This window comes from Ranitomeya variabilis, chromosome 1 (genome assembly GCF_051348905.1).
Source record: "Ranitomeya variabilis isolate aRanVar5 chromosome 1, aRanVar5.hap1, whole genome shotgun sequence".
In the NCBI taxonomy this organism is placed as follows: domain Eukaryota; kingdom Metazoa; phylum Chordata; class Amphibia; order Anura; family Dendrobatidae; genus Ranitomeya; species Ranitomeya variabilis.
In genome coordinates this window covers 798,273,060-798,297,641 of record NC_135232.1, presented here as the reverse complement: position 1 = coordinate 798,297,641, position 24,582 = coordinate 798,273,060, and the positions used below count along the sequence as shown (strand labels likewise).

The window sequence follows — 24,582 nt, the reverse complement described above, 5'->3', positions numbered from 1 at the left end:
CGGCGGACAGGTATGGGATATTATTGCTTTTTTATTTTCCTTTTTTTTTTTTTTACAGGAGAACGAGGGTCTTCAGTTGGATTGAGCGTACAATAAAGATAAAACCCCATGTGTTTATTTCATTAAAATAATTTATTCATAATGTGTGTGTGTGTATTTTTAACCCTTTACTAATATTGGATTAATAATGGATAGGTGTCTCATTGACATCTCTCCATTATTAACCAGGCTTAATGTCACCTTACAATAGGAAGGTGACATGAACCTCTTATTACCCCATATCCCACCGCTACAGGGGAGTGAGAAGAGAGTGGCTAAGTGCCTGGGGTGGCTGGGGGCAGATGTTTTTAGCCAGGGGGGGCCAATAACCATGGTCCCTCTCTGGGCTATTAATATCTGCCCTCAGTCACTGGCTTTCCCACTCTGGCCAGCTTTTTCCGTGATTTAACCCTTTATTTTAACACTTAGAGGTCCAAAATTTTGCACACACAAACTACTAACATTATTAGTGAGGAATATGTAAAAATATAGGGGATATGAAATGGTTTACTGTATGTAAACCATGTCTCATATCCTGTCGGGTTTGGTAAGGAGTTAGCAAAAGCCGGCAATTGAATTACCGGCTTTTATGCTATCTAGCTCTGTATTAAACATAAATATTAAATATATATTATATATATACTTACTTACTTACTATGTGTAGACATTTATTTGATCTATTCTATTCTAACCTGTCAGTGTGATTTTATTGTACGCACTGAATTACCGGCTTTTCTATAGGACACCAAAGCATATTTCTCGCAAGGCAGACGTGTGGTCCGTGTGTAATCCATATTTTTCTCGCCCCATAGACTTTCATTGGCGTATTTTTGGAGGAATACGCTGACAATCGCAGCATGCTGCGATTTTCTCAGTCCGTTAAATATGGCAGAGAAATATACGGGTGATGGAAGCTGCCCCATAGAGAAACATTGGTCTGTGTGCAATGCGTTATTTTTGTGCTTCTCCCTTGTCCGTATTTCTTATAGAGTAGCTCGGGTACACACCCCTTCGACATGAGGAGACGGCGACCTGTATCATTATATTTATTGAGTTTCATAGCTATGGAAACAAAAGGGGTTGTCTGTGAAAGGTATTTTGGCAGTCTTGCTTTGGGAACATGACCAGTTGTTTTGAGTTAAATCAAATATTCCAAGAAAAAGCATTACTCAATAGTTATGTTAACAAGTGAAAAACAATAGGGTGTGGATTTGAATTTTACCAGTATTAAAATTAAGCTGAGGAAGTAGCCAGTGCAAACAGAGATCAGTATTTGTCGTCTCACTTTTACATTGTCAACAATTTAGAAACACCTGATGCTGTTTAAAAGGGTATGAAGCTTTTATATTAGATTAGACAAAAAAGGATTTTATAGCAAGTAAAAACACTAAACAGAAAATATAGCAAAAAATTTGTAAAAATATTAGTGTGTGTCTTTTCAATTAATCTTTCACTTGCTAATTGTGCATTCTGGGGGTCGTGGATGAGGAGATGTGGGTCCACCATGATAGAATATTCCTTCGGGAAGCTCTATTTATGGCTAGGAAAGCGATAGTTTTGAGGTGGATTGGGGGGGGGGGGGGGGGGGGGGGGGAATCTCCTTTGAATAATCAGTGGAAGAAACTGGTGAATGACGTAATTCCTTATGAAAACATACTATACAGAAACAGAGGATGTCCCCAGAAATTTCATAAGATTTGGGAAGGGTGGTGTGACTCGCCATTGACGCACCTGGCTCCTGGTGCTATGGTCTCTTCAGTCTTGCGGTATAGTCCCTGATGTGTATATCTATTCTGAATTATGAATGTGGTGATCTGTGTAGGATTAATAACGTGTATTATAACCTGATCTGGTACGAGCTTTAAAACATTTTTAAAAACCTCTGATGATTAGGAAGTGCAATGCCTAGTAGAATGTATTATACTGAAAGTTATGTTTTGTTTGTTTGTTTGTTTGTATACTTTATTATTGAAGGTATTTTGTCATATCTATGTCAATGTTAATGTTGATATATGGATTATTTTGACGTTATGATATGATATCATATGTTTCTTATCTTATTTAGTGGAATTCTTCAATGAAAAGTAAAAAAAAAATAAAATATATTTTGCTTGCTTCAAATTTGTCATATATTGCAATATAATGGGAACTTGTCATCTCAGAAAATGCTATTTATCTGAAGATACAGCAATAATTTGCAGGTATCTAGGGTTACAATGCTGCCTGGCCTCTTTACTGACATTGCAGCTACCAGGACAAAAAGTAGCTTAATTCCTTAGGAGACCTGCGGGCAATCTGTAATTGGTCTGTGCACGCCCCCCCTGACTGTCTTTGCTTACAGCACCGCTCACTATACTGTGAACGGCAGATATAAGCATACCCTGTACTTTGATTGACAAGGACTCTGCAGTGTATTTGTGCAGAGTGAGTTGTCAATCGAATTGGTGGGGAGTGATTAATAGAGATGAGCAAACATTTCAAGGTTTGGTTCAGTTTGATTCACTGAACGTTTAGACGTTTGCCAAACATGTTCCCTGAACATTTCGACGAACGTACCCGAACCCCAATCGATTCAATGAGAGGTCAAACCAAACGTGTACACAATACCTTAAGGGGTGACAAAAAGCTTTCCAAACAGCTAAAATTTGGGGCAGACGCCATGCAAAGTGGCATCAATTGACCCACAGCAGAAATTTGCAAATGTCACAGCACTAGTCAGCCATAAGCCATGCATGAGGTATCAGGGTCTAGGCTAGCATTTACAGCTTTGAATTGAAGTTTCAATGAGAACCTGGTGGTTAAAGGAGTGGTGTAGATGGGAGCCCTGATACCTCATGCGAAACCTCCAATTTTTTATTTTTAATTCCTGCCACACTCAGAAGGCACAAACATCAGTTTCATACTGTACTATTGGTAGAAAAATGTAAGGAAAGTCATAGTCACAGGTAATTGACTGAAAGTAAGTGCAGGCCTGCATGTCTTGGAGTTCTACTTACTCAGGCAACCCACCAGATGGAAACCTAACTTGGAGTCTTCACATTTCAAAAAATTATTGTCACACTCCACTAAAGTGGCATCAATTTCCACAGAGTAGAAACAGTATAATAGGCCTCTGACATACCTTTCACTACAGGCAACCCACCAGATGGAGACCCAACTTGGCGTCTACACATTTAAAAAAAATGGTTTGTGACATCAGCAGCACTAACACCAGCAGGCACAGAAAACACCACAAATATGGCACAAACTGCAAAAACGCGACATCAAGGCATGACACTAAAAACGACAATATCACCTAGTCTGCCCAGTCTTTGACTGGGGTGCAAAATTCATTGGAGATCCATGACTTCTTCATGTTGATGAAAGCTAGGTGCTCTATACTTTAAGGGGACAACCGGATGTGCTTAACCCTAAGAATACAGGCATCATGGTTGCAGACAGTGCAGCAAGAAGGTGCTCATGTGTTTGGCGCTTCAATGGTGTGTTGGTGGCGGGGTAACACTCATGGTTGCTTCCTCAGTCCCCTCCCGCCAATCACAGACAACAGAGAGAGGATCATTATCAGCTTCATCTCTTGACAGTTGTGTGTCCATCACTTTGTCCTCCATTTGTTCCTCCACTACTGCACTTTCACTAACAGTTTGTCTGGTACAATGAAGTCCCCTCAATCGCTGTAAGCCACCCTTCCCATGGCACCCCTTGTGTGACGACAGTCCGGAAATTTGAGATATTGTTATCTCTTCCACATCTTCTTTTGTTTCCACTTCTTCCTCTGGGACCACCACCTTCTCACACAGACTATTCAAAGTGTGATCCAGCATGTAGATGACCGGAATAGTGATGCTGATGATGGCATTGTCACTGCTAATCATCTTAGTAGCCATTACAAAAAATGTGCAGAAGGGTGGAGAGGTCCTTTGTGCCCACTCCACAAGCGTGATTTGCACCACATTCGTACTGCGTGGGCCCAGGCTAAGCAAAAAGACATACTGCACTAGGGCGTTGATGCCACAGTCGCTGCAACATATGCAGAGTGGAATTCACCGTGTCGGAACATCACAAATCAAATGGTTAACCGGTAGGCCGAAAGACCTCTATAGTGATGCAAGTCCATGACCTATGGGGTGCGATTAGCAGAAGTGAGCACACAGCGACTGTGCTTTCTGCAGCAGCATATCCAGGCAGGGATAGTGGCGGAAAAATTGCTGTACTCCCAGGTTGAGGATGTGAGCCAGGCAAGGCACGTATGTGAGGTTGCCTTCCCTGGCTAAAGATTCAGTGGAGACTGCCATTGCTCTAACTCGGACTTGATGGCTGTCCACAACTCTTGAGCTGTGTGACTGTGATCTCCAAGGCATATTAATTTGAACACTGCATGATTGCGGTGAGCCATGGCCGCACAGTACGGAGGTGGGGGGAGTCTATCTGCACTGTTGGAGCGCGTGTCTGATTAAGGGAGACTTTGAGGGCACAGGGGAAGAGCCTAGAAGAGGTGGAGGAGCCAGAAGCAGTGGATGAATTGTTAGATACAGAGGTTTGTCCAGCAAGCCCTGGGGATTCAAACACTTGTGGAGCAGCCCTTTGACCGCCTTCCTCCACAGCCACCAGTCACCCAGTGGCCAGTCAGTGAGATGTAACATCCCTGCCCAAGTTTTCTCATCCAGGTTTTAGTGGTGAAATGCACCCTGGCAGAGATTTTTTTCAGGGAACGGGTGATGTTTTCTTTGACATGCTGGTATAGAGCAGTCAGTTTTCTTAGTGAAGTAATGGCAACTGGTACTGGGACAGCCATCAACTTTCTGAAACAGTTTGTAGCCATCAGGCGGAAAGGCAGCACTTCCGTGGCCAACAGATTGGAGATGGTGGAGTTCAAGCTCTTAGCTTTGCAATGTGAAGGAGGAACATTATTTTACGTGTCCACAACTGCGAGACCCAAGGCTGGCAGTTGTGCAGAGAAGGTGGAGTACGGAGAACAGGACAAACTGCGGGACTGTAAGTGATGTGCAGGCAGAGATGTTATGGTGGCTTGAGAAACATGTTTTGTACTAGGTGACACAAAAGCAGCAGTCATGTCCACTTCCATAACAGCGGGTGGACTCTCTCTCACCCAACTGTAGGGGAGTTTCTGCGGCCGGAGACCTGTGTGAAAAGGCTTATAATGGAGATGGAGGATGAAGAAGCAGCAGATGGGGTTGATGGGACAGCCAGTGGTTGACGAGGCCTCATAGTCTGCATTTTAGTGCATTGAGATTCCCACACTAAGACATGTTTATCCCGCATGTGCCGGTTCATGCATGTAGTTATTAAACTATTGCAATTTTTGCCTCTACTGATTTTTTTTTAAATTTGGCAGAGTTAAGTCATCCTTTGCGGATTCGAAAAATACACAGACTAGGCAACCCTTGCTGCCCCTGGGAACTGCAGACTCGCCACTGGCACAGCCAGAGTTGGCGCTGAGGATGCAGGGCTTGTGGTGGTTGCCTCACTTCGTGTCTGTGTGGAAAGCCACAGTGTAACCTCCTAGTCTGTCTCCTCCTCCACTTTCTCTGCTGAGATACTCAGCTGTGTACCTCAGAGTTCACACCAAGTGGGATCTACAACCTCATCGTCATCTCTGTTCTCACACTTCTAACCCTGAGTTTCACCCTCCTCCTCTTTCTGCCCTGACACCACAGTACAGTCCGCATGCGCCTCTGGTATCTGAGGATCACCTCCAACCCCGGTTGTTAACATCTGGTGACAAGGGTCTGGATTCTGTTCTTTTGGTCCCGGCATTAAAAAAAATTTGGAAATTGGTGGAGATGCTTTACTCCTCTGGATTCTGTGATTCTTTGGAGCAGACCTCTGATGAGCATGGAATAGAATGTGTGAACAGCTCTGCAGAATGACCCGTTTGAGGTTCCCCACAGTCAGTTGGGCATAGGGAAATTTTTGATGCGGGGGGAAACAAGGGTGATTGGGGTGCCACCTCTGAGGATTGTACTGTGTGTGATGTTAAGGTGGAGGAAGAGGAGGGGAGGCCACTTGATGCAACACTTGCCATTCACTGAAGCACATACCCTTTCTGAGCCTCATCTACAAGGCAAATCGCTGTGCGGCTGACAAAGAAAGGAAGTAGCCCGTCCAGTATCAGATCTTGTCAGTGGTCTTTGGATAGGACAAGACTGTGCTTGCTCAGTTGATATTTCATTAACATTAACATTAACACCTAACCCACATACACATTGAACATCAACATATAAGGGGAACAAAAGAAGGGAACACCTCTGCATATCAGCCCCCCCAAAGCACTAAATGTGATAACTGTAAATGGGCACAGATGAAGGATGAAAGATAATAAGTGCCGCTATAGTACAAAGTGCTGGGAGAATGGAAGGCACAAAGCACATGATAAGAAAAAATTGCTATGCGGTCATACAAGGAAATAGTCTAAGGGCCAGTGCCCTGTATATTTATATATAGTCCCGCCATGCAGCAATAACAGAGAGGAGTGCCATGCTTACCACAATGGGGACTTCCCCTTGAGAAAGCAGCGTTTGTGCGCTGCGAAACGTGCGTTGGGGCACTTCCACCGGTGGGACCCTCTCCTATCTACCTCCCTCCATTGTGGTAAGCATGGCACTCCTCTCTGTTATTGCTGCATGGCGGGACTATATATAAATATACAGGGCACTGGCCCTTAGACTGTTTCCTTGTATGACCGCATAGCAATTTTTTCTCATCATGTGCTTTGTGCCTTCCATTCTCCCAGCACTTTGTACTATAGCGGCACTTATTATCTTTCATCCTTCATCTGTGCCCATTTACAGTTATCACATTTAGTGCTTTGGGGGGGCTGATATGCAGAGGTGTTCCCTTCTTTTGTTCCCCTTATATGTTGTCGTGATACCTCTATCATTTTGTTCTTGCTTTATGTCCTATTTTTATAATAATAAACTATTTTTGTACATTTGTACTCTTGGCTCCCTGTTTCTCCTTCCTATATAATGTTGCTGGAGCAATGAATTAAGCCCCCGGGTTATTATTAATTATCACACTTGTGTTTTTTCTTTCCCGGGCTAGGCTCATTATGGTTTCTGTTTTTTTGATATTACATTGAACATCAAGCCTATTCCCCCCCTTCCACCACGACCTCACTTTTTCCCCACTCATGTTGTATGTAGCCTTCCCCTCTTGTACCCTGCTGTTTCACAACCTTAAGGTACCGTCACACTCAGCAACTTTGCAACGAGAACGACAACGATCCGTGACGTTGCAGCGTCCTGGATAGTGATCTCGTTGTGTTTGACACGCAGCAGCGATCTGGATTTTGCTGTGATATCGCTGGTCGGAGCTAGAAGTCCAGAACTTTATTTCGTCGTCAGGTTGGCGTGTATCGTCATGTTTGACATCAAAAGCAACGATGCCAGCAATGTTTTACATGGAGCTAACAACCAGCGAGAACGATAAGTGAGTCGCCGTTACGTCACTGGATCCCTCCTGCATCGTTCTGGAGCTGCTGTGTTTGACGTCTCTACAGCGACCTAAACAGCGACGCTCCAGCGATCGGCTCGTTGTCTATATCGCTGCAACGTCGCTGAGTGTGACGGTACCTTTAGGCTCACAGCTGTCAGTCACCTGTCACTAAATGAACAATCAATATTTATTTTCTTAGATAGTGTGCTTGAACAACACGGTTATACCTAACAATTTTTAAGTGGAAATATGGCCTTCTGATTAGTCACTCGAACACCGTTTTATCCCAAATGATTTGGATTAGCTAAATGAGCCTCATGGCTATGCAGCGCCCCAGAGTCCTGGTCGTTGCAGTACTGTGGCTCCGCCGCTAAGGGGGGCTATGGTACGTCTGATGGCACTGAAGGAGTTCATCTGACCAGGTATCACATACACCAATACATTTCACAGTCGGGCCTCCAGGGGGAGCTAAGGGTGCTATTTATTAGGCCACTCCTCACCGTGTGGGTAAACTGGGGGTCAGGCAGGAAGTTAGGCAGAAAGCTGACTGGGTTGGAACCAGGCAACACCTTGTGGCAGGGGGTGTTGTGGGGAAGATTCGGTAGGGTCCCTGTCAGGTTTGGGAACCTGACAGAGGCCTGGCTACAAGAAGGAACGTCACGGGACCGTGCCTGCTCAGCATAGCGGCGGTGCCCTAAGAAAGGATCAGAAGCGAGATATATTGTGCTGAGTGAGAAACGAGATCAAAGCAAGAAGGAGAATACCAGTAGGAGTCGTGCTGTAAGACCGAGGCAACATCCTACTGAGGCGCACAACCGGCGTCCGGAACGCCGAGGAAGTATTCATATATCTAGCTCCAAGCAATACTTCAAACCAACGGCAGGACAGTCAGTCACAGGCGGGCTGTCTCACCTAAATCACCTATGCAGACTTGGGGGGCAACCTGTGGAGAGGGGCGACTCTAGGGTCCCGGAAGAGCTCAGAGCCTACCCGTCATACGGGTGCGTCCCAACCATAACACCGGGAGGGACGGAGGATTAGCAGGACATCATCTAATCGAGTTGTTGTGAGGGAACACGAGAAACAGACACAACAGTTGTGGGGACTATCCCGTAAGCACAGCAGGGGAGGACCACAACACATAGCGCTAGCAGGAAGGCACAGATTTCCACCTGCAAAGAGAACTCTGGAGGTGCCATTGGACCGGCCGGACTTGCGCAGCCTGGTGAACCGTATTTCGGACTGAGGACCCAGAGACCTTCAGTAAAGAGGTAAAGAGACTGCAACCTGGTGTCCTCGTTATTTACTGCACCGCACCACCATCCACATCCATCACATCATTTACTGTACGCCCCTCAGCAGGGTCACGGACCGGGCCTAGCCACCGTGACTACCCCAGAGCAGAGACTCAGAGGCCCGGTACCAGGTGCCCCTCGGCCCTGCGGCAGTGGGGGTGCTACAAACTTGGCGTCACGAACAGGATCTACTTAAACCTGAAGAATCAGGTCATGTGTGCCTTGGAACTGTGATTTATTGTGCCTGGACTGTACTTTATTGCAAAGACTGTGTTGTGCCACTTGCCGCCAAAATCTGCCGCCATTACAGCGCTGAGGAGAGCGCAGGAGAAGGGCGTGGAAGTGGGCGTAGACAAGCTGGAGAGCGCGAAAGACAATGGCCGCCCAGTCTAAATATTTCTGCACCATGAGGACGTGTCCGTCAGCAGCAGAGATCCGCCTCCTGATTCTCAATGGTGGGCGGAGACAGCGAAAACGAAACCGCCCACGAAGGAGAGAGCGGGAAAAGAACCAGGAAGCGACTCACGTGGAGGACGCCATGGCCAGCAGCTCGGAACCCGAATGTGGGATGGAAGCAGAAGTCTCCCCCAACTACCCGGACGAGTACTGCAGCCACTACTCCACAGACAACGCTGATCTTTTGCAGGCTGAGATGGGAGACCTGATTCACCAGCTCCTTCAGCTGAACACGGGGGCCCAGGCTCCGCACCAGGTAGCGCCGGAAGGAAGTCCTCGGATATCGGATCCTGTACCGCTACCGGAGTTGTTGCTGAAGCCCTCGCCGACACCGTTAGCGGAACCCGCCGCAGAGGAGGAACTTGCATTGGCTGGTGAGTCCGTCGACCCTGCCCCACCAGCGGAGGACCTGCTGATAGGCCCCGTCGCTGCACCCCCTCTCCCTGGGACCCATAGACTCCAACGCCTGTTACCCTGGGAGGAGGCAACGGGCATGGAACACCGCCTGAAGGCCCCGATCGCGCCAACCACCCTGTTGTGTGAGACCCGTGCGGAGCGCACGGTGTGCCGCTGGGTGAACCCAGGACCCGATCTCATGGGGTTCCCCGGGGTGAAGACACGGGAAGGGGAGATGGTGCAGGCCCTGAGCTGGGAGGAATACCAGGCCCAGCTGGAACAGCAGTGGAAGGAGAAGGAAAAGGAGTATCAGGCCGGGCTGGAGGCCTACTATCAGAAAGACCTGGCGGTCAAGGACCGGGCCCGCAAGGACCCCACCGCTCACCAGGCCCCGCGCAGGCAGGGTATCATCATCACCTTCAAGCTCCGCGGAGGCTGGGGCTTCATTAAAGAGCCGGGTCTGTATGCGGAGGTGTTTGTAAACCGCAGAGATGTCGAGTCGCATCTCAGAGAGGGCCACCCAGACTGGGATCTCTACCCGGGGGATGAAGTCTCGTACACCAGGCACTTTGGGGAAAAGGGGTGGTTTGCCCTGAATGTCCGCAAGAGGCAGACCCCTGTGAAACCCCCGATTAAGGTGCCAGTGAAGCTAACCCCTGTAGCCAAGGTGCCCCCTTGTGGTCAGCCCCTGGTCATTACCAGGACCACCGAGGTCACCCCCACGTGCACTATGGTTAAGACCACGACATGCAGTATTGTCACCTCCACCACCCTCGTGGCCAAGGAGGCACCTCTTCAGGTGGGTGGTGCTCGTGCTGCTCCAGAGTTGAAGACTGTGGGTACGCAGACCCCCAGATGGGACAACAGACCCCCTTATGCAGTACCGGGCGGCTCGCAATACCCAAAGGGGTTGCCTCCGCCGGTGCTGCCTCCTGAGTGGTTCGAGTAAGCAAGAATGCTTTAATGATTGTAAATAGTTCTTCAAACTGTTTGTTTTTGCTACATTGCTGCTAAAACCCGTCTAGGGTTACTCTTAAAGGGATCCCTTTGTTGACCCGGGATCCCTATTGTTTCTTATTCTTGTTTGTTTTCTACGTTTTGCACAAGTTATCAAAGAACTGCTGAATCATGAACAATGCATGATACAAACTCCTTGTACATAGTTGCACCTTCTTAAAGGTGCTCTCTACTGGTTTTATATAAAAGACGGACTCTTTGCGAAGATACGGTTATTGGAACTTGTACTGGAGTCCTTGCTGCATACGGACTTGCAGCTTGAAAAGTTGCACCACCTCATAGAGACTTGGTCCCCTCTTAAAGGGGATGTTTATCGATAGCACTTAAGGAATGATGATGCCTTGAAAGAAGAAGTAATAATGTTGATATGTGAAAGTTAAATGTAACCAATTAGTTAATTGTAAGAAATGTTCAATAATGTTAATAGAAGGATGAGGACAGGAAGTGAACCCGTAGGGGTTAGTGGTGAGTCCTCTTAGGAGCCATATAGGGATGGCTCAGTAATCTCCAACTGAAGGAAAAACATGTTCTATACTGTGTATAGTAGTGGAAGGACAGAAGGCTCGGGCTGAAAGGAGCGGTCCTGTAATAGAAAGGAGAGGCAGTAGGTCTGGAGCCGTTAGGACAGGCGGTCCTGCAGACATAAAGTAGGAGAATGTAGCACAGTTGCTTAAGCCTTATAATGTGTTATAAGAAGGTCTTTAGTGGATTCAGAGTGTACATCCTTAAAGGCAATGTTGAATTAATGTTTAAAAATTTTTGCACTTAGTAGAATACCCGGTTGGGTAAGAAAAGTTATTTAAGAGTATTTAACCATGTTTGTAACGTTCAAGTGTCCTCACCTCCCATAAAGGGAAGCTCTGTTTAAGTATGCTTATTGTTATTGCACTCACAAAAATTGTATGTCTTTTTGCTGACATGTATTGTTGTTTTCTTCCCAGTCCCGGAGTACTGGATTTAACCGGGGGGGGAGTGCAGTGCCCCAGAGTCCTGGTCGTTGCAGTACTGTGGCTCTGCCGCTAAGGGGGGCTATGGTACGTCTGATGGCACTGAAGGAGTTCATCTGACCAGGTATCACATACACCAATACATTTCACAGTCGGGCCTCCAGGGGGAGCTAAGGGTGCTATTTATTAGGCCACTCCTCACCGTGTGGGTAAACTGGGGGTCAGGCAGGAAGTTAGGCAGAAAGCTGACTGGGTTGGAACCAGGCAACACCTTGTGGCAGGGGGTGTTGTGGGGAAGATTCGGTAGGGTCCCTGTCAGGTTTGGGACCCTGACAGAGGCCTGGCTACAAGAAGGAACGTCACGGGACCGTGCCTGCTCAGCATAGCGGCGGTGCCCTAAGAAAGGATCAGAAGCGAGATATATTGTGCTGAGTGAGAAACGAGATCAAAGCAAGAAGGAGAATACCAGGAGGAGTCGTGCTGTAAGACCGAGGCAACATCCTACTGAGGCGCACAACCGGCGGCCGGAACGCCGAGGAAGTATTCATATATCTAGCTCCAAGCAATACTTCAAACCAACGGCAGGACAGTCAGTCACAGGCGGGCTGTCTCACCTAAATCACCTATGCAGACTTGGGGGGCAACCTGTGGAGAGGGGCGATTCTAGGGTCCCGGAAGAGCTCAGAGCCTACCCGTCATACGGGTGCGTCCCAACCATAACACCGGGAGGGACGGAGGATTAGCAGGACATCATCTAATTGAGTTGTTGTGAGGGAAGACGAGAAACAGACACAACAGTTGTGGGGACTATCCTGTAAGCACAGCAGGGGAGGACCACAACACATAGCGCTAGCAGGAAGGCACAGATTTCCACCTGCAAAGAGAACTCTGGAGGTGCCATTGGACCGGCCGGACTTGCGCAGCCTGGTGAACCGTATTTCGGACTGAGGACCCAGAGACCTTCAGTAAAGAGGTAAAGAGACTGCAACCTGGTGTCCTCGTTATTTACTGCACCGCACCACCACCACCATCCACATCCATCACATCATTTACTGTACGCCCCTCAGCAGGGTCACGGACCGGGCCTAGTAGCCACCGTGACTACCCCAGAGCAGAGACTCAGAGGCCCGGTACCGGGTGCCCCTCGGCCCTGCGGCAGTGGGGGCGCTACAGCTACACCCTAATATCAGGCCGAACTATTTTTAAGGTGAAATCTGGCCTTCTGATTTGCCACTGAAACATGGTGTTATCACAAACGATTTGGATTAGCTAATTGGGCCTCGTGGCTGCACCCAAATATTAGGCCTAATGTTATTTACATGGGAATCTGGCCTTCTGAATTGTCACAATATACAGTTTTATCAGAAATGATTTGGATTAGCAAATGGTGCCTCTGAAGACTGCCACACAGTTTTTGCACAATCTAATTAGATGCTGGAAGATCGATTTCACAGAGGAGAGGATTTTATCTAGCTAACTGACAAGTTCACTTGCAGTATTATCAGGAGCGGCTTCTCTGCACTGTGACATTGAGAAAATGGCGCCAGCAAAACAAGATGTCCCTGGCCATATAAAGCAGACATGTGACTTCAGCAGCCAATCACAATAGACCTTCTGTCATGACGTTGTGGATGTTTCTGCACCCTGATTGGTTACCTGAATCAACACACAAAGGTAATGGAAAAAAAAAAGAGCGCCACTTCTCTAGCCTCTCCACACCCTATCCCCTTATCAAACATGTCACCCCGTCCCCTTGCTCGTCATACAGCACCACTATCCTAGCCAAAGTAATAACAAAAGTATTAGTGGAAACGTGATGATTTATTTTGAGTGCAAATGTTCTTGAAACGGAACACAAATTCAAATGTACCACGTTCAAGCCAAATTTGAAATTGGCGAACGTTTTACGAACATGTTTGCTCATCTCTAGTGTTTAATGAGGCAACTCACAGCATAATGAGTGAAGCTGTAAGCGATGAATGTATGTGGTTTGTGCACGCCCCCATGACTGACAGTTGACAGCTCCTGGGAGGAGATAGAAAATAAACTTATCAGTATTCACACTTAAAGGCAGTCAGGAAGCACTGTAACCCCATTTACCTGCAGATCTAGCTTCTATCTAAAAAGATAAAAGTCATTTTCCAAGGTGACAAGCCCCCTTAAACTAAGACATTTTTAAAGATCTTTGGTATGTGTCTGATGCGATCACATTTAGTGGCAGAAAGAGCGTTAGGGTATGTGTCCACGTTCAGGAAACGCTGCGTGTTTGACGCTGCGTAGAGCCGCAGCGTCAAACACGCAGCGTCCAGATGTTACAGCATAGTGGAGGGGATTTCATGAAATCACGTCTCCACTATGCAGTAAAAGAAGCATGCGGCAGAGCCGCGGAAACGGACATGCGGCGCGTCTTTTAAGAACGCAGCATGTCCTTACAGTGCAGAAACAACGCAAGGACAACGCAGGTGACCTGCCAGTGACCTCAGGTGCAGATTTGGTCAGGATTTTACCTGCATAAAATCCTGACCAAATCCTGATGCAATCCTGAACGTGGACACATACCCTAAGGGTATGTTTCCACGTTCAGGAAACGCTGCGTTTTTGACGCTGCGTTTTTCCGCAGCGTCAAAAACGCAGCGTCCAGATGTTACAGCATAGTGGATGGGATTTCATGAAATCCAGACTCCACTATGCGTTAAAAAACGCATGCGTTTTTGCCGCGAAAACGCATGCGTGGTGCGTTTTTTCGAAACGCAGCATGTTGCTACTATGAGCAAAACACGCAGGTACACCGCAGGTGACCTGCCAGTGACCTCAGGTGCAGTTTTGGTCAGGATTTTACCTGCATAAAATCCTGACCAAAGCCTGAAGCAAAACTGAACGTGGAAACATACCCTAAGGGTATGTGTCCACGTTCAGGATTGCTTCAGGCTTTGCTCAGGATTTTATGCAGGTAAAATCCTGACCAAAAATGCACCTGAGGTCACTGGCAGGTCACCTGTGATGTTCCTGCGTATTTTGCTCATTGTAGCAACATGCTGCGTTCTGAAAAAACGCACCACATGTGCATTTTTGCGGGAAAAACGCATGCGTTTTTTAATGCACAGTGGAGACGGGATTTCATTAAATCCCCTCCACTATGCTGTAACATCTGGACGCTGCGTTTTAGACGCTGCGGCTCAACATTTCCTGAACGTGGAAACATACCCTTACCCTTCTCATTGACATATAGTAGGACACAAACATTACTACAGTTCACAACTCCGCTTACAATGCAACATATGATCAGGGAAATATCTCATGTGTTTTCTGCAGGTTCCAAATCTTGCAGAATGACAGATAGTGTGGGCACATCTATGTTTTGCTTACTTTTAGGTTTCAATCCTAGGTTTAGTGTCCCTTTAGGCTGATTCTTGAATTTTCCATGGCATACTGTACATCTCCATACTCTCCTTTATGCTTGCTCACTTTAACCACTTACCTGAGAGGACTGAATTGCACAGTGGATGGTTGAAGAGGTGATTTTATATCAGACTGTAAGGCATCCTCTATTAAATGTTTTATGACTTCACAGTACTCGGCATCTAAATATGGCAGCGCTTCTTGCAGCTTTCTCAGTACAATTAAATATTTGCTTTCTATCTGACAATTCCTGGCTTCCTGGTATGAACACTGTAAAATAAAAGAACTTCAATTAACACGTTGTTGAGCATTCTAGACTTCTAAATCAGGCCAAGTATTAAAAACGTGGGACACTATTATTAGTACAAATGTACTGGAAGCACCATTATCAGTCACTTACTAAGGGTACCGTCACACATTGAAATTTTCATCGCTGCGACGGCACGATCCGTGACGTCGCAGCGATCGTATGAATATCGCTCCAGCGTCGTAGACTGCGGTCACACGTTGCAATCACGGCGCTGGAGCGATGCCGAAGTCCCCGGGTAACCAGGGTAAACATCGGGTAACTAAGCGCAGGGCCGCGCTTAGTAACCCGATGTTTACCCTGGTTACCAGCGTAAACGTAAAAAAACAAACAGTACATACTCACCCGTCGGTGTCCTTCAGGTCCCTTGCCGTCTGCTTCCTGCTCTGAGTGCAGCCGTACAGTGAGAGCAGATCGCAGCACCGCTGTGATCTGCTCTCACTTTCCGGCCGGCACTCAGAGCAGGAAGCAGACGGCAAGGGACCTGAAGGACACCGACGGGTGAGCATGTACGGTTTGTTTTTTTACGTTTACGCTTGTAACCAGGGTAAACATCGGGTTACTAAGCGCGGCCCTGCGCTTAGTTACCCGATGTTTACCCTGGTTACAAGCGAAGACATCGCTGGATCGCTGTCACACACAACGATCCAGCGATGTCAGCGGGTGATCAAGCGACGAAAGAAAGTTCCATACGATCTGCTACGTCTCAGCAGGATCCCTGATCGCTGCTGCGTGTCAGACACTGCGATATCGTAACGATATCGCTAGAACGTCACGAATCGTAACGTCGTAGCGATGGAAATTTCAATGTGTGACGGTACCCTTAGCCAGTCAGTGGCATTTTCTCCGGCTTACAATGCAAACTTCTCCACTGATTACTTCCATCCTAATCTACACTACAGACAGAACACGCTGGTGAATAGATGAGTGAAAGGCTGCTAGATAGATCAGTGAGGGTATGTGCACACATTCAGCAATTGGCAGCGCTTTGGAAGCAGCACGTCTGCTGCATACAAAGCGCTGCCGCCTTTTGAACGCAGGTGATTCCGTATGTGTTAATTGAACCGTGCGGAATCACAGTGTTCAATACATTGTATAGGTGAGATTTATCTTGCGGAGACTCTCTTCTCCACAAGATAAATTGACATGCTGCAGTCTAGAAAGATGCACCCCATGTCTGACTCCGCAAGTAAGCTGTGGGCGCCGAAGCACGCATAGTGGGCATGGGATCTCTAGAAATCCCATCCTGTGCTGTAACGTCTAGATGCTGCGGGTTGGACGTTGCGGAGGTACACAGCATCCAACCCGCAGCATTTCCTGACTGTGTGCACCTACCCTGAGAAATGCCCGTATAAGGTTGTGACACCTGGAGCCAAGTATGCGCTGAAGTGACCTGCACCTGTTGATAACCCCAGCCTCCATTCCCTGCAACCACATGTAAACACGGAATACATGAAATCTGAATAGCAGTAGTGCTCTGGGTTGGTTGCTGGGCATGCATAAATTGGCCAAATTATGTGCTAAGCATCTCAATTTGGTCTTATTATCAGAGCAGTATTGCTATTCATATTTCATATATTCCATGTTTACAGAGTGCATCTTCTTTTGTATATTGTATGCTCCTAGTGTGCATCTGTTCACACTAGCTTGAAAGTGCCAGTCAGTCTTTTGTTATTTGTATGTTAGCTCTCTGACTGAACACTCCGTCTCCGCCCTTCAGTTCAGCATGTGGTAGTTTTAACTACAAAGAAGGAATATAAACCAGCTCACCCGTGATGCATAAACCAATCTTCGGGAGCACGGACCCGCTGTGTCCAGGCGTATAGAATCCAAAAAAGAAAAGAATGTCCAGCTTCACCGAATCCGTAAAAAAGAGTTTTCTTTATTCACAAACTTTTAAGCATAGAGGATACAGACTTCAGCACGAGCCATATGGGTAAGAATCTCAACTCGTTTCTGGAGACTAAGCTCCCTTAATCATGACCATGACTAAGAGAAGTATTGACACTAGAGAACACAGGGTTCCAGCAGATTGAGACCGCCTTGTCGTTGGTTCTGGGCATGCATGAATTGGCCAAATTATGTGCTAAGCGTCTCAATTTTTTCTTATTATTTTTTCTTATTTTTTTATTATCTTATTATTCATATTTCATATATTCCATGCTTACATGCTTTAGTACAACAGAGTGCAATTTCTTATGTATATTGTACATGGAGGTGGCTACTCCTAGTATGCACCTTTTCACACTAGCTTGGAAGTGCCAGTCAGTCTTTTGTTATTTGCATGTTAGCTCTCTGACCGGGCACTCCGCTCTTCAGCATGTGGTGGTTTTAATTACAGCAGGATCCTACCTACCCATAAATACAGGCTTTAACCCCTTTCCGACATTGTAATAGTACAACCACGTCGTACTCGCTCCCTCACCTCTGGAGCCCACATCTTTCACAGCACGTCAGCTGTTTTCAACAGCTGGCATGTGCCCGGTACCGCCGCGGGTGGAATCACTATCCACCCGCGGCTATTAAGTGGTTAAATGTGGCTGTCAAACGCTGACAGCAGCATTTAACATGCATTTCCGGCAATCACGTTCAGCCTAAGAGAGGTATTCACACTAGACACGTAGGGTCCCAGCAGTTTGAGACCACCTTGTAGTTGGTTGCTGGGCATGCATAAATTGGCCAAATCATGTGCTAAATGTCTCAATTTTTTCTTATTATCCAGAGCAGTATTGCTATTCATATTTCATATATTCCATATTTAGAACGACAGAGTGCAATTTCTTTTGTATATTGTATATGGAGGTGGCTGTTCCTAGTATGCACCTGTTCACACTAGCTTGGAAGTGCCATTCAGTCTTTTGTTATTATGTCATGTTTGAAGAGCCCCAGCAGTGCTAAAATGACAGAAACCCCACCAAAGGTGTTTTGGAATCTACATTCCTCCATTCATTTAGGGGTGTGGTAACCATTTGGACCCATAGTTGCTTCACGAAAGTTTAGAACATTGGGAGGCAAAAAATATTTTGCTTTAGCTCTAATTTTTTCCTTTTAAAAAAGGTAACAGGCAAAACTGCACAATAAATGGTGGGGTTTATTTTCTCCAGAGTATGCTAATACTCATATGTGGTCAGAAACTACTGGTTCTGAGCACTGGAAGGCCAAGAATGGAAGGAGGGTTAATTGACCTTTGGAGCACAATTTTGGCTGAATTAGGCCGGAGACACACTGGTGCGAGATACGGCCGAGTCTCGCTGGTTAAAAGCAAGCTGTGGCACCGGCACTCCAGAGCGGAGTGTGCAGCTCCATGTATTGCTATGCAGCTGCACGCTCCGCTCCGGAGTGCAGGTGCCACAGCTTGCTTTTAACCAGCGAGACTCGGCCGTATCTCGCACCAGTGTGTCTCCGGCCTTAGATAGTAAATTGTAGTGCTAAAGCATGTAAATATGAAATATATGAAATATAAATAGCATTACTGCTCTAGATAAGAAAAAATGGAGATATTTAGCACATAATTTGGCCAATTCATACATGCCCAGTAGCCAGCAACAAGACGATCTCCAGTTTTCTGGGAACCTACGCGTCTTGTGTGAATACCTCTCTTAGGCTAAAGCCTGTATTTTTGGGTAGCTAGGATCCTGCTGCAATTAAAGCCACTTGCAGCGCGGAGTGCTTGGTCAGAGAGAGTAATCATATTTCATATTTACATGCTTTAGCACTACAGAGTGCAACTTTATTTGTTATATACAGAGATGACTACTCCTAGTTCTCACCTGTACACACCAGTTTTCTGATTTGGAAGTGCCAGTCAGTTTTTTGTTATTTACATTCAGAGTGAGTCAGAGGAATGGTATGTTAATTAGCGCCTAGCTGGGCAAGTCTTTATTGTTTTTGGTTTCTTTACTGCTTGTTACCTTTTGGCTGAAAATAAAGCCTCACATTTTCTTTATATGTGTCTCCTATGTCAATGTTACGATGACCTATGACGCCCTAGCGGGTTAAAATACATACCATATTTTTCGGACTATAACACGCACCAGTCCATAAGGCGCATCCCAAATTTTGGGGTGGAAAATAGCAGAAAAAAAGATTTTTATAAGATGGGGTCCGTCTTATTAACCGAATTTAAGTTATCTTACCTTAGGGCCGGCGGTGGTAGAGTGGGGTCACAGGAGGCATGGTCCCTTCCTCAGGAAGCCGGTGGCGGCAGAAATGGGGCAATGCTGCGGGTCCGGTGTTGGCGGTGAGGCAGAGCATGGAGCAGGGTCCCTTTCTCAGGATGATGGCAGCAGAAATGTGTCGACGCCACTGCCCAGTGTCCACAGTGAGCAGAGCCGAGTGTATCACCAGTTTCTCAGGGACCATCTTCCTGAGGCCGCGCATGCACAGATTGAAATCTCGACAGCCCTCGGCTTCAGGAAAAAGGCCGCCGAGATCTCAATCTGCACACGCATGGCCTCCGACGGCCATTTGCTTGAAGCCAAGGGCCGCCGGTGTGTCAATCTGCACATATGCCACCTCCGGTGGCCCACGGCTTCAGGAAGATGGCCACAGGGAAACCAACGATGCACTCCGCACTGCCCACCACCGACACGAGCCACAGCATCGCTACACCTCTGCCGCCACCGGTTCCGCTGCTGTTTTAGCAGAGATTCATAAATCGGTAGGGAGAATGTCCATGTACCTCCACCTGCAGTAGTGATGTGTCGTTCGCGAACGAGCCGACACAAAGAGCCGGCTCCCTGCAGTGAACGATGGGAGCCGGCACACCAGTGAGAGCCACTAAAATCCCTGAATGGCTCTCACTGGGCGTAAAATCCCGGGCTTCGGGGGGCGTAACTCCGCCCACCTGAGCAAAACCCCACCCACTCTTCAATTTAATTGGCTCTCTAAGAAGTGGGCGGAGTTTCTGCGGTAGGTGGGCGGAGTTTCGGACGCATGAACAGGTACTCAATAGGGATCTAATACGATCCAAAAAGAGCCGGTTCACGAGCCGAAAGAGCCGGCTCTTTTTGGTGAGCGGAGCCATGAGAGCCGGATCACCAAAAAGAGCCGGACTGCCCATCACTAACCTGCAGTGTCCTGAAAGGACCTGTGTGATGTCCAGATCATGTCATCAATCACATGATGGAAGAGTCACATGGTTTGGGCTTAAATGGCTGGCTGTCAGAGCTTTCAGAGCTCAGTGTGGGCCTGGAGATAGTGCACTCCAGGAAAGTGTGTGCTAAATCTGAACTGTGGACACTGCTGCCTGTGAGCGGGCTGATCCCTGCTACGAAAAGAACTGTGTTTCTTTTTGTTTTTCTGTTTTCCCCAGCTTGGTTATGCAGTGTACAATAAACCTAGCCTTTTCTTAAAGAGGCAGTGTTCCTGTTAAACCTCTCTTTCCAGCCGAGTGGACCGCTCCACCTCAGGTAGTGTTAGAAGTGAGGGCAGTTTCCCAGCAAACACGTGTGGCAGCCACAAGCCAGCGTAGATGTCGGGCAAGATTGTGGACCTGCTCAAACATCTGCTACAAGCACAACAGAAACAGCAGCTACAGCATCAGCAGCAACTACAGCAGCAACAGATGGTGTAACAAGAGACCAAAAAGTTGCTTATACAACAAATACAGCAGTAGCATCAGTAACATCAGCAGCAGATTGACTTACTGGCAGAGGCTGTTCGTGGAGGCCAAAAGCCCCTCCCGCAAGTCCAGGTGACCACACATACGTCCGAAAGACGGTAAGACGAGCCATGCAAAAAATGACCCCGAGTGATGATGTGGAGGCCTTTTGGACTGTCTTCGAGAGAGTGGCGGAGCTGAGAAGCTACCACCAGAACAGTGGGCAGAGGTGACTGGTGAGCCCCAGAAGGCATATTATGATTTGAAGTCAGGAAAGCAGTAAAACAACTTTCTTGTGGAAAAGCACCCGGAAATGATGCTATACCTGCTGAGGTATATAAAGCTGGCGGCCTTGCTCTCATGCAAATGGTGACCAAACTATTCCAGTATATGTGGAAAAAGGAACAGGTTCCACAACAACTGAAAGATGCCAGCATAATTCACATATACAAGAGGAAAGGTAATCGCCAATCTTGTGACAACCATCGAGGGATCTCCCTTCTGTCCACTGCAGGAAAGATATTGGCTCGTCTCTTTCTCAACCGCCTTTTACATCACATTGAGCAAGGCCTATTACCCGAAAGCCAGTGTGGTTTCCATGCTAAACGTGGAACAGTAGATATCGTCTTTGCAGCACGTCAACTACAGGAAAAGTGCCAGGAGCAACACAGTGACCTCTATGTGACTTTTGTTGATATGACCAAGGCTTTCGACACAGTCTGTAGAGGCGGCCTGTGGAAGATCATGGCAAAATTTGGCTGCTAGAGCAAGTTCATCTCAATCGTCCGGCAGATCCATGATGGCATGATGGTGAAGGTTCTGAACGATGGAGACGAATCTGAGGCTTTCCCAGTAACAAACGGCGTAAAACAAGGCTGTGTGCTTGCTCCAATCCTGTTCAGTATGCTGTTCTCTGCAATGTTAAGTGATGCCTTTAACAACTGTGAAGATGGAATCCAGTTTAGGTACAGGACTGATGGCAAGCTAATCAACCCAAAATGCCTGAAGGCGGTTACGAAAGTGCATGAGACTGCTATCCGTGAATTATTTGCCGATGACTGCACTTAACGCTAGCACATGCAGAATGAAATGGACTGTTTTTCTCGAGCCTGCGACAATTTCGGTCTCGAGATCAACATTAGAAAAACCAAAGTCATGTGTCAACCTGTTCCTGGGAAACTATACAAGGAGCCACGTATCACGGTGAAGGAGCAAAACCTCAAAGCAGTCGATAACTTAACCTACTTAGGCAGCACACTTTCCCGTGAAGTAACCATAGACGCTGAGGTTAATAACAGAATTGCCAAAGCCAGTGCTGCCTTTGGGAGACTACATAAGAACAATTGGGAATGAAGGGGACTCAGCCTTACCACCAAGCTGAAGGTCTACTGCGCTGTGGTCCTCACCGCACTTCTCTATGCTAGACAGTCTACAGCCGGCATGATAAACAGCTTAATCATTTTCACATGAGTTGCCTCCGCAGACTCCTCCACATCAGGGGGCAAGACAATGGCCCGGACACGGCAATTCTGAAACAAACTGAGCTCTGCAGTGTTTACACTCTCCTGCTGAAAGTCCAAGCCTGGTGAGCTGGACATGTGGTCAGAATGCCTGACAGCCGACTACCGAAACAACTGCTGCATGGAGAACTGTGCCAAGGAAAGCAAGCAGTTGGGGGGCAGAAGAAGCACTATAAAGACTGCCTTAAGGCGTCTCTCAAAAACCTGGATGTCAACACCAATGAATGGGAAGAGCTTGCCCTGGATCGTCCAGGTTGGCGGGGCAGGATCACCTCAGGAGCACGTGCAGCTGAAGATAGGAAAATCTTTGATGCAAAAAGAAAGCGTGCTGTCCGCAAGGCACAAGTAGAATCTGGTGTACTGACTACATCTGCTTCCTTATGTCAAGTATGTGGGTGAACCTTCAGGGCCCAGATTGGACTCATCAGCCATCTCCGGAACCATAACTATTAACTCTCTTCTAACCCTGAAGTCATGGTCATCTTCACATACGAAGGACGAACATCATTATGATTTGGCACTGCAGGATGCGCAGGAGTATGCCAAACTAAAAACTGTAATTTTGGCACGCGCAGGAGTGACTGTCAGTCAGACCACAAAGGGTTTACCACTGGGCCTATTGTGGGGACAAACCTCCTCGATCTAAAATGTTTGACGTACTACTTCTGGTGCAAAAATGGCTGTAGCCGCAATCCTCCACTCCAACCCAGAGGGTCGAGCGCATTGTCATGGACAGGTTTGTGCACTCCCTTCCTATGCCGGTGCAGACCTGGGTTACCCAGGGAGATCCCCAAAATGCAGACGAACTGGTGGACCTAGTGGAACGGTTCCAGGTGGTCGAGAAGTCCCTAAGAAAGCCAGGGGGCGGTGTATCCTCATACTAGGGTACCCAGAGAGAATCTGAGCCCCAAAAGAGGGGTAGTAAAGCCACCACTATCCCATCGCCAGAGTGTCAGTTATAACAAGCCGGGGTACAGAGCTCAATGAGGTCGGAGTGGTTGAAGTTTTGCTGCACCCAGTGATAATCGGGAGGGACTTCAGCCTTTTGGGGACTTGTGGGGGAAGGCGAAAATATCAAAAGACACAGACCGGAGCCAGCTCAACCGTGTTGAAACCCCTTCACAGTCGGAGATGGATGAGTTCCCCTTGTGTGTCCTGGCTGGTGATGAGGATGAGATGGTGACCAGTGAGACAAATTCCTGAACTGGGGGTTTCTGGAGGGAATTTTGGGACTGCCCAAATGCAGGACTTGACCTTGAAAAATGTACTGGAAAATGTGACTGTGCTAAATGGGGTTGCACAAGAGCCGGGGGCAGACACCAGGTTCTCGTACTTTGCAGTCAATGGGGAGTTGCTATGTCGGGTAACTAAATAAAGAGGGGAAGTATCAGAGCAGCTATTAGTCCCGGGACACTATAGATGTAGGGTACTGGATCTGGCCTATGCTCATGTCTTAGGGGGCACCTAGGTGTACAGTAGATAAGACCCAAGAATGAATCCATCAGAGGTTTTACTGGCCTGGGTGTCACAGGAACATTGTTAATTTCTGCCAATCCTGCCCTACCTGTCAGCTAACTGACCCCATATCCCACTTCCACAGTCCCCTAGTTCCGTTACCCATAATCGAGGTCCAGTTTGACCGGATTGCCATGTACCTGGTTGGGCCCTTAGTGAAGTCTGCCAGGGGTCATCAATACATCCTGGTGGTAATGGACTATGTTGCGCGGTACCTGGAAGTGGTACCAGTGAGAAATTCCTCCGCCAAGAGTATAGCACGAGAGCTAGTCCATATTTTCTCCTGGATGGGCTTGCCAAAGGAGATCCTGACAGACCAGGGGACATTGTTTATGTCTAAGGTAATGAGGGAGTTGTGCAAGACCCTCAAGATTACCCAACTTAGGACGTCAGTGTACCATCCGCACGGCCTAGTGGAGAGGTTCAATAAGACCTTGAAGTCCATGTTGAAGAAGGTCGTGGACAAGGATGGCCGAGATTGGGATTGCCTCCTACCATACCTACTATTCTCCATCAGGAAAGTCCCACAGGCATCTACGGAGTTCTCACCGTTCGAGCTGTTATAAGGGCGGCACCACACGGGGATTTCTAGATGTTGCAAATGAGACTTGGGAAGCAGTTACACCCCACCGGA

The 24,582-nt window shown here is 47.4% G+C and overlaps 1 protein-coding gene across 3 annotated transcripts in view; it reads right to left on the bottom strand.

Moving 5' to 3' along the window:
* TBC1D2 (TBC1 domain family member 2) overlaps positions 1–24,582 on the bottom strand; it is a 185,173-nt gene that overhangs the window by 49,054 nt on the left and 111,537 nt on the right. For all 3 annotated transcript variants that reach the window (XM_077273736.1, XM_077273750.1, XM_077273743.1), the window contains exon 9: positions 15,084–15,274. In XM_077273736.1, coding sequence (XP_077129851.1) covers positions 15,084–15,274 — 191 coding nt within the window. The remainder of the gene's footprint in view (positions 1–15,083; positions 15,275–24,582) is intronic.